The following is a 19,870-nucleotide window of genomic DNA, read 5'->3' as shown; positions in this document are numbered from 1 at the left end:
TTGCCCTGCAATTAATCGCCTCTAGAGGTAGCAAGTAATCTCTCTTCAGTTAAGTGAAGTAATCCAAAGGTTTCTTGCGATTTACATTCTTACCTGTAGGAAAGAACTCGGGGAGATTATTTGCCACCGCTAGAGATTAATTTTCTTTGTGTCATCAGCAAAATAGCATTGTAATCATTGTAAACGTGATAGGCCATGGGGAGATTAGTCACTCGCAGTTAAATCTGGTTATAACGAATGACTAATTTCTGGCGTTTTCTGAAGTTGTGCAGTTTCCAAAACTATTGCGACTTTGGAAACACGTGCACCTTTCTGCCAGCAATTCCCCGCAATGCCATCCCACCACCTAGAATGTAAATCGCCAGTGGGATGGCATACGCAGCACCACAATTTGCCAAAGTTGTCTTGAGAGGAAATGGCTATGCCGCGTATGCCATCCCACCAGCGAATTTCATTTTAGCCCGTAGGATGGCATTGCGGGAAGATTAGTAGCCCATGACAACAGAGTTTTTTTGCACAGTGACTAATCTCCCTGTGTGTCACTGGCCTCAATTGTGGGCGACAAATCTCCTCAGGGGCCGGCACCTTCACTATGGCTTCATTGGCGTTATTGCTTGTGACTGGGCTGCAGGGCTACTAATCTCGCCCTTGGGGCGCACATAGCAGCGCTTCTGTTTTACAAGCCGTGGCTCTGAATAGTAAACAGTTCAGCGAGCAGCTCGAAACTAGCTCAGAAGATAATAAAATTCCTAGAAAGCTAAATTGCGCGGCCTACCATCACACACAAATACCCTCCCCCTTTTCCACAGTTCGTACGCTGCGTATTTAGAATGCGACCGGATGGATGAATGTAAAAGCGCGAAGTCTTGCGCAGGCGCGTAGAGGTTCTGATGCTGTGACGTCAGGCTCATGTCTGGGCCATGAAAAAAAAAAAAATCCATGCTGCTTTCTGACGTCTAGTTCGAACCGCTAAACCAACAGCCCTGTCCAAACTGCTTGACACTCCGACTTGTGCACTATGTTCGTGGCAAGAAGTATCGCTGCCGATCACAAAGATCTCATCCACGATGTGTCGTTTGATTTCCATGGCAGGAGGATGGCGACATGTTCCAGTGACCAGAGTGTGAAAGTAAGCGGGAGAATTTTGTGGGCACCCATCCTAAGGCCTTCCTGCTGTTTTTTTAACTGCACAACGCAAAATTAGGAAGCGTGTGGCTATATTTAATCCTCCTGTTCTATAGCTTCGTGCGGATATATTCTCCAGAGGATGTTTTCCGTTTGGTAAAACTGGCATAGCTGTAAACATGCTCCAAGATCCGAGTGGATGAGCCTGTCTTCCTTTTGCCATTTTTAGCTACCCCCCCTGCAGCACTGCTCACCTCTTATAGTACCCTGGTCATACCTGTTCTTTAAAGGCAGAATAGTGCAACGGGATTGGTGGGATCTAGGGTTGCCATCTGTTCAGTTTTGACCTTATGATGTTATTAACTTATATCGGGGATACCCAGCCTTTTATACCTGTGAGCCACATTTAAATGGAAAAAGTGTTTGGGAGCAACACAAGCATGGAAAAAGTTCCTGAGGGAGCCAATAAGAGCTATAATTGGTTACTTAATAGCCCCTATGTGGACTGGCTTTTTTATGCAACCAAAAGGTTGCTTCCTTACCAGAAATTCAAAAATAATGGGTTGGGGTGCAACATCCAAGGGGTTGGGGTGCAACATGTTGCTACTGAGCCACTGGTTGGGGATCACTGCCTTATATGTCACTGCTTTGCCCCCAATCATTCCACCCTTTTGTTTGGTTTTTGCTGAGGGCAAAGTTGGCAGACCTACCCGGATCTGTGTTGCACATGCATCAGGTTGGTGATCGTTGTATAGAGAACATAAACACTGCACCAACCCTGTTGCACTGCTATTGATATAATATAGGTACAGTAATTGCGGCAATATTAGGGGACCTCAGTGGTGTGGTTTGGGAGGGGGACTCCTTTTGAGGGGCCTAGGGTTTTTAAAGGGCATTGGTTTTCCTTTAAACCAAAATAAAGATAACACCAAGCAGCTCTTGCTAGGACCACTTATAATGCTGGTGCCAGTTTTTAATTGCCTTAACACAAATATAAACAGTGCTCCAGCCTATCAATACATAGCTCTAAGCAGCACAATATAACTCAGGGAGGGGGGGGGGGGGGCAGGCCACCTCTATTAGAAAAGATTAGCAGCTTGGATTTATTTAGGCATAGTGACACATTCCTGTTTTGACTGGAACATGTCACTTTCCCTGTAAGGGACATATTTATTCAACTGTGAAAAACTAGCTTCCTGTTAAAGCATTGGCTTTTTATGCATACTACACATATCTTGACCTTTTCTTGATTTGATTTAAAAAAAAATAAAAAATCCCCATTTACACAATTGTTGGATTTATCCAGGAAATGTTCTCCAGTTATGATCAGTTGAAAAACATTTTATGCTTTTGGTCAAAACTTTCTTGTCTGCTGTTCTTGTCAACCAGGATGAAAAGTCATGTCAGGTTTTTCAAACTGTGTAAAGTGCTGCAACAGTGCTGGTTGACCTTCAGATTCACTTTTAGTATGTTATAGAATGGCCTATTCTTAGTAACTTTTAAGCTGGTTTTATTTTTTAATTAGTTGCTTTCCTCTCTTGACTCTTTCCAGCTTTCAAATGGGGGGGGCACTGATTTTTTTTATTACTTAAATTTCTATTTAGGTCATACTCTGTTAATATTCCTGCCTTTCTTTTAGATAGTTGTCTGGTTGGTAGGTTAAATTGCACACTAGCAACCAGATAGCTAGTGAAATTCCAAACTGGAGAGCTGCTGAACAAAAAGCTAAATAACTCAAAAACGACAAGTAATAAAAAATGAAGACCAATTGCAAAATTTCTCCAAATACCATTCTACATCATACTTAAAGTTAACTTTAAAATAAATTTCACTCAGAAAAAATCTAATAGGAAAGAATGATAAATACAGCAATATTTCCTGGCACTTAGTACGCCGGTGACAGTGTGACCGTTGATAAATGTGGCTTTATATGTCCGCACATGTTGGAGTTATCTAAGCAGATAACTTTATCACCCCTTCACCTATAACATGTAGTCTTTAGGTCTGTAAACCTATTACTTATATATATAAGCTAAACAAAATGCCTTGCTTTTTACTCTCACACCAACATGTGGCATGCTGTGAATCAATCGGGGCTATATATATTTGTTTGTAGGTTTGGGACAAAAGTGAAAATGGCGATTGGCATTGTACTGCAAGCTGGAAGGTAAGTTACTGTCCTAAAATATCTGTTATATGCATACTATTTATTGGGTATATGCAAATAAAATGCAGTGGAATTTTCAGAAAATGATATTAAAGGGGAGGCCATTATATCAAGTAAGTGTAAAACATAGAGCCGCATTAAAGGAGAAGGCAAGATATAATCACTGGGAGGTGCCAAAATGTTAGGGGTTGTTAGAGGTTGGATTTTAGTCCTATGACATGCAGAGGTGCTGTTGAGGAAATCAGTGTCAGTCAGAAATACCCATATTATCTGTAACAGCTTGGAATAGCAAGTCTAACAAATGTTATGTCTGTTGTAGACAGAAGCAGTGAGAGACAGAGACTGCTTAAAAAGACCAAAACAAGCATTTCTACAACAGCAACATTGTGACCAAAATTACAATTCTGAAGGTTTCTTCCACCTGCAGTAGACAGATCTAAGTTAATTTCTGCACTAAAAGACCAGTAAAACAATAAACAAATACTGTATATACTCGAGTATTAGCCGAGTTTTTCAGCACCAAAAATGTGCTGAAAAAGTCACCCTTGGCTTATACTCGAGTATATGGATTTGAAGATGTAAGTGTCCCCCCCCCCGTGAATGGTCGTACGTGCGTGCGCTTGCCTTTTTAAGTTGGGAGCGCACACGGCAGAAATCCAACAAGCTGTTTTGTTTGGATGAGCTGTTAAGTATTAGGGTGATATTCAGCCACGCTGGGTGACAAGTTGCACAGCTCTGAAGTCAATGGGAAGCAGACTGTGGTGGACATCAGGTATTTTTTTTACCGCGCTACAAATATAGACAATCAAAATGTTCCATGTGAAAATAGTCTAAGTCCCCATTATGGGCCACTTAGACAATAGAAAGCTCTCTGGAGGAGCAAACAGCTATTTAGTAGCTTGAAGGCAGCATTACGGGCTGTTCAACCAAGGTTTGGGCCTCACAGCAGGATGGGAACGCACACAGCAGGATGGGAGAGCACACAGGGGAGCGCACACAGCAGGTTGGCAAGTACTTAGTATGGCAGCTTTCTTAGCCTTCCCAAACTTGCCTGACAGTTAAAAAAAAAAAAAAAAAAAAACAACAAAGCAGTAGGAGCTGCATTTCCCACCCTAGGCTTATACTTGAGTCAATAAATTTTTCCAGTTTTCTTAGGTAAAATTAGGTACCTCGGCGATCGGCTTATACTAGAGTATATACGGTAAATAAACTGTTTCGTATGTGTTTAATTTTAATATACTGCTGCCTTGCACTTACTGGTGTATTAAACAGGACATTTCTTGTCTGGAAATAGTTTTTCTAGATGTTCAATCAACAGATACTAACTAGGGCCTAATTTGCTAGTCCTTTTTTAAAGGGACAGTATAATGAAAGGAAATGTCTCCATTGCCATTAAACAGAGCAAAAGGTTTAGTGATTGGGTACTACTGGGAAAAGCTGCCATGCTTCAATAATGAAAAAAAGTTTATTAGTTATTACAGTATTATGAGTGGCGGATTAATAGCTGTTGCTACCCTATGCAATTGTTGCATGCTTAATACTGTAAATGTGCATGTGCCAGTTGGTGGAAATTGGGTACTCAGCCCCTCATCTTGTTTGTTAATTTAGCCACTAGAATCTAGTGGTGGTCTGGAGCTTTAAAAAGAAAATGCTATATACACCTCTGCTACTGCTCTAGGCACAAACCTTGTGTGCTTGCATAGAAAACACAGCCCTCAATATTAGCATGCTATTCCTAAACGCACACATATTTAAATACACTGTATTTAATGCACAGAGCAGTCGGAGCAGCTTGTAATTTACTTTAACCTTTGTATTCTGGAAGGAAAATGTTATTTTTGTCTTGTTCTTAAGACCCACAGTGGTTCAGTATGGCGGGTAACATGGGCTCACCCAGAATTCGGCCAGGTATTAGCCTCATGTTCGTTTGACAGAACTGCTGCAGTGTGGGAAGAAATAGTTGGTGAATCAAATGATAAACTGCGCGGACAGAGTCATTGGGTAAGACCTATTGTCAGATATATGAGCACATTTTTCCCAGTATTGAGCTTGTTTGAAAACTGTATATATGATTATATGATAATTATATTTTGATTGCACCTTTTCAATATACACCTGGATGTGCATCATTTTTGTCTATATATAACATCATGAGTGTTCAACTGGAAGATTTGTAATTTACCCCAGTATGTACAGTCTGAAAAATGTGGGCAGTCCTTTCCAAATTAAATATTTAGTAAATTTATAGTAAACAAATACAGTTGAATCAGAAACCGCATATTTGCAAACATTAATTCACAGATCCATTTTATTTTGCAAACTTTAAAGCATAGAGAAGTATAAACAAATGCAAGAAATTATGGCATGTGCAAAGGTTTGGACACCCTTTCACCTGACCCTAATTACCCCATTAGGCCTTAATATCTATTAGGAGTTGTCAACTGTTAACATTTGAATAGCATAATGAAATCTCTGTTAGTCAACAATCATGGACTCCATAATGCAACTGTGCGAACATCTGACAAAGTTAATTGTCGCCATGTCATCAAGAAATGGCAGGGGAAGGGGAACTGTGGAAGTCTAGAGACAATCTGACAGAGCAAGATTAAGAGCAAGACTGGTGTTGCATAGTTTCATGGCACAGCACTGCTTACACAAACATGATCTGCATGGAAGAGTCATCAAAGGAAAGCTTAACCTTCAACTTCATCACAAACATCAACATCTAAGCTAAGGAATACAAAACAGTGATCTTTTAAAGTGCTGTGAACTAAAGTAAAAATTAACTCTTTGGCCACTCTCAAAGGTTTGTTTGGAATAAAAAGAAGCAGAATTTGATGACTAAGAAACACATTGGCAACTTTTAAAGGGATAGTGATGTTCAATATTTCAGCAGAAATGTGTCACTATGCCTAAATAAACCCTAATGTCAATCATTTTTTTAATGGAGGTCTCCAACACCAACAGAAAACAAAAGTTGTTTGGTGACTCTATACACTGCTTTATCAATAGGTTAAAAGCTAGAGGTGGCATAGCGCTGACTTTTTGAGCAGCATCCAAATTAAGGGGAAATGTATGTTTGGTCACCATTATTTATTTATTCTGATTCTGCTTTAGGTTAAAAGAACAACACTAGTGGACAGCAGGACATCTGTAACCGATGTAAAGTTTGCTCCAAAACACATGGGTCTGATGCTGGCAACCTGCTCTGCAGATGGAGTGGTGAGAATATATGAGGCCCCTGATGTTATGAACCTCAGTCAGTGGTCCCTGCAGCATGAAATCTCATGCAAACTGAGCTGCAGTTGTATCTCTTGGAATCCCTCTAGGTTAGTTATAAACAATTTACTTTGTTACATCTCTGAATGTGTATATGAAAATAGGAAAGCAAATGAGACTTTGCAGACTATTTACATCAGTGGTTACATAAGTGCTACTTATGCTAGATCTACTCATGTCAAGGAGCATTACATATATGACAAACTAAAGCTTTGCTGAAATGTTAAAGGGAACTATTGTTAAAATTGAAATTTCATATGAGCTTTCTAAATATAATCAGCTAAACATTGGGTATAGTTGCAAAATAAACTTTGTAAATGTTACAAATTTAGTATTAAGTTTTACTAGACATGTAAAGAGGCAGTATTCTTCCGTATTCAACACGCATTTAGTGAATAGATAAACATAATATTTAACAAAGGTTTTCTTCATACAAATACATTTTTTAACTCTCTGGTTCATGCAGGAAGTTTTGCGAGGGAAAGAAGGTAGTTAGTCGGATTAGCAGTTTACAGATAAAACGGCTGATTAGAGCTTTGTTACATTAGGAATTTTCTCCACCAGTGCATCTATGCATCCTATACACTGTGCTATAATTTGCTGAAATGGCAGCTTTAAAGCAAAATACCTATTGGTACCTTTTAATGAAAAATAAAATATGAATGTTCACTTATTAAATTATTAGCATTTCATATTTAAATTAAGGTTTGTTTCATATTATGAATCAAACATTTTATTTATTCTTTTATTTGGTTGTTTTAGCTCCCGAGCCCATTCTCCTATGATTGCTGTAGGCAGTGACGACAGCAGCCCAAATATCATGGGAAAAGTACAGATCTATGAATATAATGAGAACACAAGGTATCGAATACAAAAAAGTTTTCGTACTGTGCGTATTTTTTGCGACTTTTTCGTACTTTGCGACAAGCGTGACTTTCCTTGGGCCATGTTGGAGTTGCAGAGCGCCATTGAGTCCTATGGGAGGCTTCCAAAAACATGCGGTTACGATCGTTCAGATACGAAAATTTCACCACTTTCGGAACGCCATTCCGATATTATCGTGACTATTGCGATTTTTTTTCGGAAGCATTTTCGTGACAATTCCGATCATCAGAAATTATCGTATTTAATCCGAATTTTTTCCATTTCGGGATTCAAACTCGTACTTTGATAAATCTGCCCCATAATCTGGTTCCTCAAGGCAAGCAAGTTCATTTGCCTTTTTCCTTTTTTTTATTCTTTTCATATTGTCCATTTTGACTTTTTTCTTATCTTTCTTTCAGTTTGTATTTTTTGGTATGTAGGCGATAGAAATAGTATGGCAAGTTAAATTAATAATATCACATTTTTTATGCTAATGGTATTTTAATTGTTGCTAAGATGCATCTCCTATTATACCTAAAGGGAGGTTAGAGCTGGCAACTCTTGTTAAGCAACAGATGGTGAACAGCTGGTTGAGAATCTCAGGTCTAATGCACCTGTTCTCTATAATAAATGTTTGTCAGTAATTTGATTATGAACCCAATAATAAATGTTTGTCAGTAATTTGATTATGAACCTGTTGGAGAAAATTATCTAAAGTTAAATGATTAAAAAACAATTAGTTCCACAATGTTTTGCAGATCACAGATATAATGCTTTGTTATAACTTGCACTTTTCCATTATTTGAATTTGACAGAAAGTATGCAAAAGCAGAAACTTTAATGTCTGTGTCTGACCCAGTTCATGATATCGCATTTGCACCAAACTTAGGAAGATCTTTTCACATATTGGCTGTGGCAACCAAAGATGTCAGAATTTTCACCATGAAGCCTTTAAGGTAGATCTTGGATAATGTTTGGGAGTTTATTTAATACTCATATCTGCAAATACAAAATTCAATCCAGAAGGAAGCACACATAGAATTTATTGAAACCAGTGATTAGATACTTCATTGTGCTTAGATGTATGTTTTTGTGCCCACAGTAACTTGGAAATGTTTTAACTGTATTCATTGATCTATCTATACCTCCGCCAATTGAAACGTCACCTATTGAATACAATGTCTTACCCTACCCTTTTTTTAATTTTTTTTAAATCGATGTGCAGAATATGAATATATGCAAGATGTGTCAAAAACCATGTAAATTTCCTAATTAAAATAGGGAAAATGAATGTCGAGCACAAGCACTATATAGACAACAGTAATATACTGTGTCATTAACCCTTTACATTTCGGTTCCCCTCAGTGCCAGACGTTTTGTAAACATTCTGTGCTCTCTCAATTTAGGGGCTTTTACTGGGGGAAGGGATAAGTTTAGGTAGGCAAACTATATATTGTTTTTTTCAGGAGAACCTGAGCTTTCCAAATCTGCAAAATTGTCACAAAGCTTCATTTTACCCCATTATGTACCCCCCACGTTTTGTACCGTATCAACATAAAACATTCTAAATATGAATGCCAGGGGTCTACTGAACAGTTTGATGCCCTATATGCATAGATTTACCAAACTATGTGGTGTACAGGGGCACCCAAGTAAAAATAGTGCATATGAATTTTCACATAAGACGGCTCATGCAGTTTTTGCACCCGGTATGTGTATTATGTGCCATAAGACCCCCTAAGAGTACGGAGACCCTAGAAAACCATATATTTTCCAAAAGTACACATTCTGACAAAACAAAAATGGGTAAATACAACTTTCTACTGCAAACTACCAAACTACAAAGCTATACTAAACAGAACTGTTTTTGTGACATTTCTGAAAACTGTCACAAAGCTTGCATGTTGCCCCATTATGTTGATTCTGAAGCATTCTGGAAAATAGATCCTATACCTATATATTGTTTATCAGACAAAGAATGCTATGTTTTTTTTGTTTTGTTTTTTTTTTTTAGAAAGGAATTGAGCTCTTCTGGAGGAGTGACAAAATTTGAAATCCACACAGTAGCTCAGTTTGATAACCACAACTCTCAAGTATGGAGAGTAAGTTGGAACATCACTGGCACAGTCTTGGCTTCATCTGGTGACGATGGCACCGTGAGACTGTGGAAGGGTAAGTCCCTGTCTACACTGTACAAGAAGAGTCAAACAAATGTAACACGTTAAAGCTTTTTAAAAGTAAAACATGTAGCATAACTGAAATTCCACCCCCCCCCCAATCTTGTAGACAATAATACTATATGGTGCCTATTTCATATTGGCCTAAAAAGGATCTTTAAAAGGAGAACTAAACCATCCTAGGTACAACAGACCCCTCTCAACTGCTCTCCATCGACCTCCACCCTTCACCTCTGTTCCATAGAAAAGTGTCCCTATTTGAAAATCTGAGGTAAAAATACAGTGCAGTGAAGTTTCCCGGAGCCATCTTCTATCCATTCTTATCCTCTTTGGGTCTGTTTGCACACATGGAGCCTGCAGGAGCATGTACAGCTGAAGCATTGTCAGCAAAGAGACCCAAAAGGGATCATAATGTACAGAAGTGGCATCAATAAACTCTGTTTCACTGCTCTGCATTTTTTTTTTTTTTTTTTTTTTTAATAGGGGCACCTTTCTATGTGATAGACTGTGCGGGGAGAAAGAGGTTAGGAGGGGGTGAAAAAGGGGCTGTTCTACGTAGGATGATTTAGTTCTCCTTTAAAAACTGACCCTTTATTGGCGCTCCCTATATATCTGCTAAGGTCTCTCTCCCTCTTCGTGTTTCAGATAAGGGGTTGGGTGTGTTGTAACAGTCCCTGCTATAATCGCAGTATAAGGGCATAGCCAATCACAGCCCTTCAGTCACACAAGCAAAGACAGGTTTCTATTCCCTAACAGGTCAGTTTAACTTCCTGTGCTACAGTGCAGTGTGCAGAGTGCTCCTGCACAGCCTGGGAAAGGATGCAACAGGAAGTGGTACAGTTGGGCAGGACTAGTAGGGTTTTTAGTATAGTGGGACCTCTTTCACCTTTTGTTTATTTTGTTATTTGGAAGGGCTTCTTGCTTATTAGGTGTGCTAGCCATTCCTCTTGTCCATAGCACTTTCTGGTTCTTATTGTGTACTTTTGAAATAGGAACAAAGTACATCTGCTTCTTTAGACCTTTCAAATTTTCCTTTTTGTTAAGGTCTTTTTCTACTACAATTGTTGATACCTGTCTGACCAAATTAAAAGCAAGGAGTCTCAAAACTCAAATGCAACTTTTTTTCTTGTTACTTTCTAAATTTCTCTTATCTAGCAAATTATATGGACAATTGGAAGTGCATTGGTGTTCTCAAAGGAGATGGCAATCCTGTTGGTAATTCTTGCCAAGGCATTTTTGGATCCTCTGTTGGTTCAGCTATTCAGAGTTTACAGAATTCTGTAAATGGAACATCCTCTTCTGGCAGGTAAGCTCTAACATATAACATAGCTTTTTTGGGATGCCAGCGTTGTAATATTTCCATGTAATTATGTCAATGGCCCATTCATAAAGTAGAGGTCAGGAAATGCTGAAGACTTTATCTCCGGTTATGCCACAGGGTTTCTAACTTTATTGCAAGAAGAAAAAATTTCTGGACTAAAAATTATATTTAGATTTTTATGTTACTATTCCAAAATATATTTTTTACAGTTAACGTATTTGTATTTTTTTTTCCTTTTAAATATAAACTGTGATAACTAAAGAGCTATATAATTTGAGGCAGTACGGCGAAAAGGCGACGGGTGCTTGAATTCCTGTGTGCACTGACCCGGAAGTTGTCTTCGTGTTGGAGGACCTTCGGCACTTAAGCTTTTTATCAGCTTATGTAGTTTAAATTTATGATCGCAACATTACCCCCCAAACTGTCTGAAGAAATAGAAACATAAATTTAAACTACATAAGCTGATAAAAAGCTTAAGTGTCGAAGGTCCTCCAACGCGAAGACAACTTCCGGGTCAGTGCACACAGGAATTCAAGCACCCGTCGCCTTTTTGCCGTGCTGCTATGGAGCAGTTTGTCACTAAAATTCTACATGAAGCTTTTAAAAAAGGCAAGGGGGGAAAGGCTGGACCTAATGCTAGAGATGTTTTGTGACATATGTTTTGTGTAAATATTTTTGTGTTACTGTTCCTTTAAAGTTTATCAAAGTAGTTCCTATATTATGTGCTATTACCCTGCACTGGTAAAAGTTGTGTGTTTGCTTCAGAAACACTACAATAGTACAAAGCTGCTGTGTATCCATGGGGGGCAGCCATTCAAGTTGAAAAAGGAGAAAAGGAACAGGCTACATAGCAGATAACAGATAAGCTGTGTAGAGTCCCATTATATTCTACAGAGCTTATCTGCTAGGTACCTTGTGCTTTTTCTCCAGCTTGAATGGCTGCCCCCGTGGCTACACAGCAGATTATTTATATAGTAACATAGTAAGTTGGGTTGAAAAAAGACATACGTCCATCACGTTCAACCATAATGCCTATATATAACCTGCCTAACTACTAGTTGATCCAGAGGAAGGCAAAAAACCCCATCTGAAGCCTCTCTAATTTGCCACAGAGGGGAAAAAATTCCTTCCTGACTCCAAAATGGCATTCGGACCAGTCCCTGGATCAACTGGTACTAAGAGCTATCTCCCATAACCCTGTATTCCCTCACTTGCTAAGAATCCATCCAGCCCCTTCTTAAAGGAGAAGGAAAGGCTAAGTCACTTGGGGGTGCCAAAATGTTAGGCAACCCCAAGTGACTTAAATCGCTTACCTTGTACCCCGGGCTGGTGCCCCTGTTAGGAGAAAACAGCACCAGCCCGGGGTACCTGCAGCGAGCCTTCCTCCTTCCGTCTTCGCGCTGCCGGCGAAATCCGTGGGGCGGGGCATGCGCAGTAGAGTGAAAAGCCGACTGCGCGCGCAGCGAATAAGGAAGAGGAAGTGCTCGCTGCTACCCCGAGCTGGTGCTGTTCGCTCCGTACAGGGGCACCAGCCCAGGGTAAAAAGTATGCGATTTAAGTCACTTGCGGGTGCCTAACATTTTGGCACCCCCAAGTGACTTAACCTTTCCTTCTCCTTTAAAGTTATATAATGTATCAGCCAGCACAACTGATTCGGGGAGGGAATTCCACAACTTCACAGCTCTCACAGTAAAAAATCCTTTCCCAATATTTAAACAGAACCTCCCTTCTAAATGGAGTGGGTGCCCTCGTGTCCGTCGGAAGGACCTACTTGTAAATAAAACATTAGAAAGGTTATTATATGATCCCCTTGTATATATATATATACAAGGTTTCATGTCACCTCCTAAAGTATAGTAGTCTGAAGCAAACACACAGCTTTTACCAGTGCAGGGCAATGGTATATTATATTTTAATTACTTTAAAACATTTATTATTTTTTTTTTGGTGTTGCTGTTCCTTTAAGCATTGCTTATTACCTACTCTTGTTTTGCATCTTATGGCTGCCAATTTTTGATTGTTATTTTCTCACTGTTACAAATATGTCTACAATGTTTGTTTCTGTCTGCACTTTTGTGGCATACTACTCTTCTTTCTTTTGGAGTTATTCTCTCTAGGAGGCCCTTTTTTCAGTGTAGATGTTAGGGTTTTGTCTTCATTCACTTCTGAATGTGTCTGCACTGACAGTGGAGGCCTACAACAAATTAATTTTTTGGTATGTCCAAATTCCCTTTTCAGGCCCGACATCTATGGCTTGCAAATGCAATGACAGATTAAACATCTGTAAAATTCCCAATTTTTTTTCACATTTTGTTAGAGCATGTAAAGTCATTTTTTAAAATGCATATATAGATTCTTAGCACTTTTTAGATTTACTATGTGTTAAACGGCTAAAAATCCTAATCCGACAATTCTGCCAGCTCCTGCCGAAATCATGTCGAAGTTAGTGGCAGATGTCCCTTCCCTGGAGGATCCTTCCTTTGCTTCGGATATTTGATGCTTGTTTTTTCGTGACAAAAAAAGTAGAGGTTTTGGTGTGACAATTTGAAAAAATAGCATTTTCACGACTTTTCTGCAACTCATTCCTGCATGGACTTTTTCAGTTCAGTGTTTTTTTTTTGTTTTTGTTTTTTTTAAATATTAGACATTTGTGGAAATGAGTTTATTAGAATTTTTAAAAATCAAAAAATGAGAAATATTTTAGTAAAGGTGCCCCTTTAAAACACAAATGCGTAAAAACATGAACATATACAACTTAAATGCAATAATCTCATTCTACCCTTTCTTTTCAATGTAGAACTTGAATTCAGTTTTTGAATGTTTTTCTTTTCCCCTAATAAATGTCAAAATCAAGTTCCAAAAATTCTATTTTGTAATTTTGGCCACAAAAAAACTGAATGCATTGATATCTTATTAATGATCACTTCTGTCCTGTCAGAAACATAGAGCAGTTAGGGCAACAGTCAGAACACTGCCATAGCTTTATCTTTGCTTTAAATGTTTTAGGATATTTACTGCACAGGTCTTCTAACTGTTTAAAAGCAAGGGGATACTGGGGATGTTACTCCTCTTTAGTTGGGTGCCCTGCACTAGGCAGTTTTTTGTTCTACTTGTATCTCACACTCTCTCTGCCATACACATCTCTGGCATTTATCCCAACATGACCACCTCTCACACTTTAGATTTTTTTGTGATTGAGACTGCTCTGGTCAAGCCCTTGGAATGCATTTAATTTAAATTTGTGTGTGTGTGGGGGATGATTTTGTAATTTTTATTTACAGTTCTCTAGCTGTTTGCAAAGCCGCTACATTTTATCTTTAGAGAACTAATAGAGATATGTAAACCAGTATATCAACTGCCTCTTTATTTCTTCACCTGCATACATGGCATAGAATATGCCATAATGTGTTTAAGTTAGCTTCCCACCCAAGTCTGACTTAAAAAAATAAATAGTGTTGGTTGCCTCACAAACTAAACTGTAGTCCAAGCCTCACAGTAAAAATGCAAGTGCCTTTTATTAGTTTTGTTGGTACGTTATTCATGAGTAACAACTTTAATCCATTTGCATTGTCTGTGTCTGCGTTAAGTGAAACAGTGGGAATAATACAGCTGAGCCCTGATAACCTTGCACAACCTGTGCAATTTAAAAATAGCTTCCATTTAAATGTTTTATTGTAAGTTATACCATGCAAACTGTGTGTGACTTGCACAAGTGCCTCCAGCCTCCCTTTCTCATATGCACCTGAGTAAGAGAGGCATCCTACATTATTATACTATTACTACTCCACTCCTGAGAAGTAGGCAATATAGTATAAATAGTACTGCAATCTGACAAAGGCACATATAGCACAGATACTTTGGGTTCTGAAGGGGCTAAAATAAGAAACAAACACCTTTGATTATTGGCTTATTTCTGTGAGACAGTGGATAGACAGACTCCCTGTCCAGACAGATTAGAAACTTAGATTTACTTAAACTTCTTTGTTTCATAATGTGATACTATTCATTTTAATAGTGGGGCAAAATCATTTTAAAGATTTTTGAGATTTGTCAAAATTCTTGTAGAACATAATAGACTACGTTATATGTCACCCAGTATAAGAATCATTATAATCTGCTGTTTGCAAGAATGACTTGTAGTGTATATTTTACCAAAGTTAAACTTTGCCTACATAATCCATAATTAGTAGCCATAATGCCCACTAAATTGTGCCAGAGCTATTGTCCTACATGTGAGTCCTGCTAGAAATTGCAATCAGACAGCAATGCTATATAAATCTATGGAATCTCATAGGATTTTATATGATCCTATGGTTTTATGGAATGCTTTCTTTTAATGAAACATCCTCTGAGTAAATCACCAAACCTTCACAATAAATTAATTTATATGGGTGAAGGTATCAATTCTGGGCCAGCCACATGCCAGTAGAATGCCCAAGAACAAATTGGAAAGCCAACACCTGTATTGTAGCACAACACTTAATTGATCAAACATTTCGGGACCACAAGACCCTTCCTCAAAGATAGTGAGCAAGTGAAGTGAAACAGTATTTATAGGCAATCTAACAGTGCCCTCTGGTGGGGCTAGTCTGTATAAATATCATTCTCAAAAGAGTCCAACAAGAAGTATTCCAAAACAGTCTGTACATCAGGTCAATAGATAAAGTTCATGTTTCCATTCGGTGAGGCATATTTAAGCTCTCACAGTTTGGTTCTGAATATAAGGATCTTCATAAAGTTAAATTGATGAATTTAAAAAAAGAAAAATTACCTTGGCTGCTGCCACTTTATCTGAACTTGGCTGTATTATTGAATCCTAAATGTTTTTAGAGACTAATGGGTTTAACTTATTACCATTTCTGTTTTATGCTTCTGGTAATGACCTGGTTTTTACATTTGTGATGCAATTTTCCTTTCCCATTTGTGTTATGTCCTTAACAGAAAGCACAGCTGATACCAAGCTAACTGGAGTAACTTTGCTGTTTTGCTGCTTGTTGCATGCACAGGAATGGATGCCGAACTCCTTTTCCCCCTCCCCACCGCAGTCTGAATCATCCCAAGATACATGGGCAACCTGCTTACTTCTAGATGCAGTCCAAAAGACCCTTTTGTGTAGGTTTATATTCTTGTTTAGAGAAAAGAGTTATAAAATATGAACTAATCTCTTTGTCTTTGTTAATTCATCTGCTAAAAGTCCTTACTAGAAAGCAGGAGAATGTTCATTTTTAAATTGCCCATGACAACTGTTTTTGTGCCATTAAGGTGCGGTTATTTTCACTGGCCATCTTAAAATGGATATATGAACTGCAATGATCTTTTACAAAGTTGCATAATTATGTAGATATTATTGTTGGACTTTTTTGCTTTAGATTTAACTTGTAAAACTATAAATCGATACTATAATATCTGTAAATAATTGAATAAAAGTAGCATAAATCCTGTGGCTTTGTTTTAAATTGGTATGTAAACAACAGAGTGTATTAACTTATAGGTCATAGGAAAACAAAACAACAAATTTAGAGGGGATTTGGTTTTGCTCAGTAAAAGAAAATGCTAAGTGGAACCCTTTTTAAATAAGATTTTATATTTGTTACATTTTACTTTTGCTCCTATATCAAAAAATGCAAATTCTACACTGTTTTTCAAAAACCCAGATTATTCCTTTTTTAAATTAAATTTTAGCCACTATGCAACAGACCTTTTGTGAATGTAAGCTAAAAATGCACTAATGTATAACTTCATGCTGCTGTAATCCCACACTTTTTTCTTTATTTTTTATGGTTGTGACAGCATTTATAAGTGTTACAAGACACTGGCCTCCTTATGCTGTGCCATATGACTTGGCATAGTACCAAACATGATGCAGGAAACAAACATTCAAGCCTTTAGCAAAGACATTGGCTTTAAGTGTTAGAACAACACTCGGTTGTCCAGTTGAACATTGATTCCCAGGATCCTTCTAACAGCCAGAGGCCTTTAAATGGTGTGGAGAGTTGTAAATGAACAACATCTTGAGGGACACTTATATTATGAGCTGATATAGCTGGTTGGCAGTACATGGAAATGACAGTAATGTTCCAAGTTGAAGCTATGCATGGGGTAAAACCAACCTTGTGATATAATTATCATTAAACAGCACAAAGTCTGTCCATACCTTGCCAAAAACCCAGCCCAACTTTTTTTTTTGCCTGACCCTGTGTAGGACCTGGGCATCTCCAAACAACTACCGACAGGGCCAGAAAATAAAACCCAATAACTTCCATGTGGGGCATGGCCTACTTGGTTTGCTAGATTCTTGTACCAACTCTATTGCACACTTCTATCTGAAGCCTAGGGTCTTGTTAACACACTTTTGTCCAATATTACCAGTTTAGGTTTAAATTTGTGTGCTTTAAATGGCTAAAAACTGTTTTCCAAAAACTGGCACTGGCATTGCAAGGGCAAAACAGTGGGGGCTTGGATATTTACAGAATTTATTGCAGGATGTCTAGTTATAAAGTGTTAAAGGGGTTGTTCACCTTTAAGTTAACTTTTAGTATTATGTAGAGAGAGCTATTTTTAGACAGTTTTCTATTGGTCTTGATTTTTTCATATTTGCAGTTTTTTAGTTATTTAGCTTTTTGTTCAGGAGCAATACAGTTTGGAATTTTTGCAGTTATCTGGTTGCTATGGTCCAATTCAACCTGGTAATCAGGCAGTCGTTTGAAAGAGAGGCTGGAATATGAATGGAGGACCTGAATAGATAAGTAAGTAATAAGATAAGTAGTAAAAAGTAACAACAGTAACATTGTAGCCTCACACAGGACTAGTTTTTGGTTGCTGGGGACAGTGACTGGTAATCAGGCAGTCGTTTGAAAGAGAGGCTGGAATATGAATGGAGGACATAAATAGATAAGTAAGTAATAAGATAAGTAATAAAAAGTAACAACAGTAACATTGTAGCCTCACACAGGACTAGTTTTTGGTTGCTGGGGACAGTGACTTCCATTTGAAAGCTGGAAAGTATCAGAAGAGTAAAGCAAATAATTCAAAAACTTAAAAAAAAAACAAAAACACCAAATGAAAATCAACTGCTGTGTTCACTCTCTACCCCAAACACATCTATTAGACAGTGGTACTATGAGTTTAAACTATTACAGGAAGCAGAACATAGCCCCCACAAACTAGTATCTTGCAGTGACTTATGGGCAGATTTATGAAAATGTAAGATTAGATCTCACCACATAAAAATGTACCCTCCTATTCATTCCTATAGAATTTTTTAGACGCTTATTTATCAATGAGAAATTGTTAGAGATTATTACACTTCTAAACATCCCATAGGAATAAATAGAAAGTGTGTCAATTTTTCTGTGGTGAATTCCTTTGTGGAACTTGACCTGCTTGTACTACACAGCTTTTTAGTAGGGATACACCGAATACAGGATTTTTTTGGGATTCGGCCAAGATTCTGCCTTTTTCAGCAGCATTCGTATTCGGCCAAATTCAAGTACCTGGCTGAACTGAATCAGAATCCTTAAAATCACATGACTTTTTGTCACATAAACACGGAAGTTGAAACATTTTTCACTGAGTACTTCTCTTAAACTGTTCTGTGGCCTAATTTGCATAGGCAAATTAAGATTTGGTTTGGTATTCAGCTGAATCTTTCACAAAGGATTCAGGATTTGCCCGAATCCCAAAATAGTGGATTTGGTACATCCCTACTTTTTAGTCAGAAGTTGTCTCAATAGGAAGCAAATAATTATAACAACCTGCTTTAGATAGCAGCTGCTAATCTTAGTCTGACTTGAACTTTCTATAAATTACAGTGCAGTATTAAGATACAGACTGCCTCAGACCTGCTAGAGTCCTGCCCTAACAGTAGACTTTTTCTAACCCTTTCAGCAAGTGTTTGTCGGTGAGCCCAGGGGCTACACACTGGAGCCTTTAGCAGGTAAAAGAAAATGTGGATGTTTACAGTTCAGCAAATGCCACTATGACAGTTACAAATGGGAAAAATACAGTGGAATCAGTTGTACAAGGTGAAATATGAAGCAGTAGACTTTATTTTGGTACCCAATGTACTAAAGCTGTGTGCCTTTCAAAATTTTACTTTTCAGTTCTTTCATTCACTACACTTTTTTTTCTTTTCCTTTCCCTTGTCCTGCATTTTGTTCCTTTCCCCTCTTTCAGGTATTGCTTTCACCCAGTGGAAAACCCAAAGGCTGGATCAAGATGGTCCAGTTATACCCAGTTTATCCCTCCACCTCCACTGATAGAGCACCCTTGTGATGCTGACCCTACGAACCTTACGTGTTCAAACCCTCGCAGACGATACAACCCCCCACCTCTTAACCCCTTATCTGAAATTTAAGGGGTATAAATACAGTTGTTGTCTTATTTCTTTCTTATTGACTTATTTTATATTTTTAACCTTTTGTTGACTGCTTGTAGACTTAAGGTAGGCTAAAGAAATTCATGCTAGAATTCTCCCTGAAATATGCAGCCTGCTGTGACGTGGTGCTAGAATATCAAATGGTGGTAATTTTTGATACTGGTAAAGTGCCTAAGTAACCTTTTACTTAGGTTGTTGGAAAATGCAGCATTTCAGTCCTATTCTCTGCTTGTTGGCTTTCATTCCTGTGCATATTGCAGTAAACTTTAAATGTACCATATGTGAATTTTTTGTATGATTAATAAAAGCGTGTTAAAAACAGCTTGTGCTTTAATATGTTTTAATTAAGAAAAAAATCCACTGAGAACTAGATAGCACAAGTATAGTATCTGTTATCCAGAATGCTCGGGACCTGGGGTTATCCAGGTAACTGATCTTTCCGTAATTTGGATCACCGGGCTATAATTCTGTTAAAAATCAATAAAACGTTAAATCAACCCAATAGGATTGCTTTGCCACCAATAAGGATTTATGATATCTTAGTTCAGATTAAGTATTGT

The 19,870-nt window shown here is 38.1% G+C and overlaps 1 protein-coding gene across 5 annotated transcripts; it reads left to right on the top strand.

Moving 5' to 3' along the window:
* The first annotated feature begins 851 nt into the window (after positions 1-851).
* Positions 852-19,631, top strand: seh1l (SEH1 like nucleoporin). 5 transcript variants are annotated; one of them, XM_018094626.2, is made up of 10 exons: positions 853-1,129; positions 3,242-3,292; positions 5,147-5,293; positions 6,410-6,621; positions 7,334-7,432; positions 8,251-8,391; positions 9,450-9,607; positions 10,768-10,918; positions 15,940-16,045; positions 18,821-19,631. In XM_018094626.2, exons 1-9 carry the CDS (start codon positions 1,019-1,021, stop codon positions 16,019-16,021), a joined length of 1,152 nt encoding a protein of 383 aa, XP_017950115.1. In that variant the 5' UTR covers positions 853-1,018; the 3' UTR covers positions 16,022-16,045; positions 18,821-19,631.
* The last annotated feature ends 239 nt before the right edge of the window (positions 19,632-19,870 follow it).

This window comes from Xenopus tropicalis, chromosome 6 (genome assembly GCF_000004195.4).
Source record: "Xenopus tropicalis strain Nigerian chromosome 6, UCB_Xtro_10.0, whole genome shotgun sequence".
NCBI lineage: Eukaryota > Metazoa > Chordata > Amphibia > Anura > Pipidae > Xenopus > Xenopus tropicalis.
The sequence above is the reverse complement of the archived record's forward strand: the minus strand, read 5'-3'. Positions and strand labels throughout refer to the sequence as shown.

Bases quoted from the DNA above. Each gene is read 5' to 3' on its own strand.
- seh1l (XM_012964584.3), top strand. From the start codon at position 1,019: ATGTTCGTGGCAAGAAGTATCGCTGCCGATCACAAAGATCTCATCCAC. The intron at 8,392-9,449 runs GTAGATCTTGGA...TTTTTTTTTTAG, and splicing joins TTCACCATGAAGCCTTTAAG to AAAGGAATTGAGCTCTTCTG. The intron at 9,608-10,767 runs GTAAGTCCCTGT...TCTCTTATCTAG, and splicing joins CACCGTGAGACTGTGGAAGG to CAAATTATATGGACAATTGG.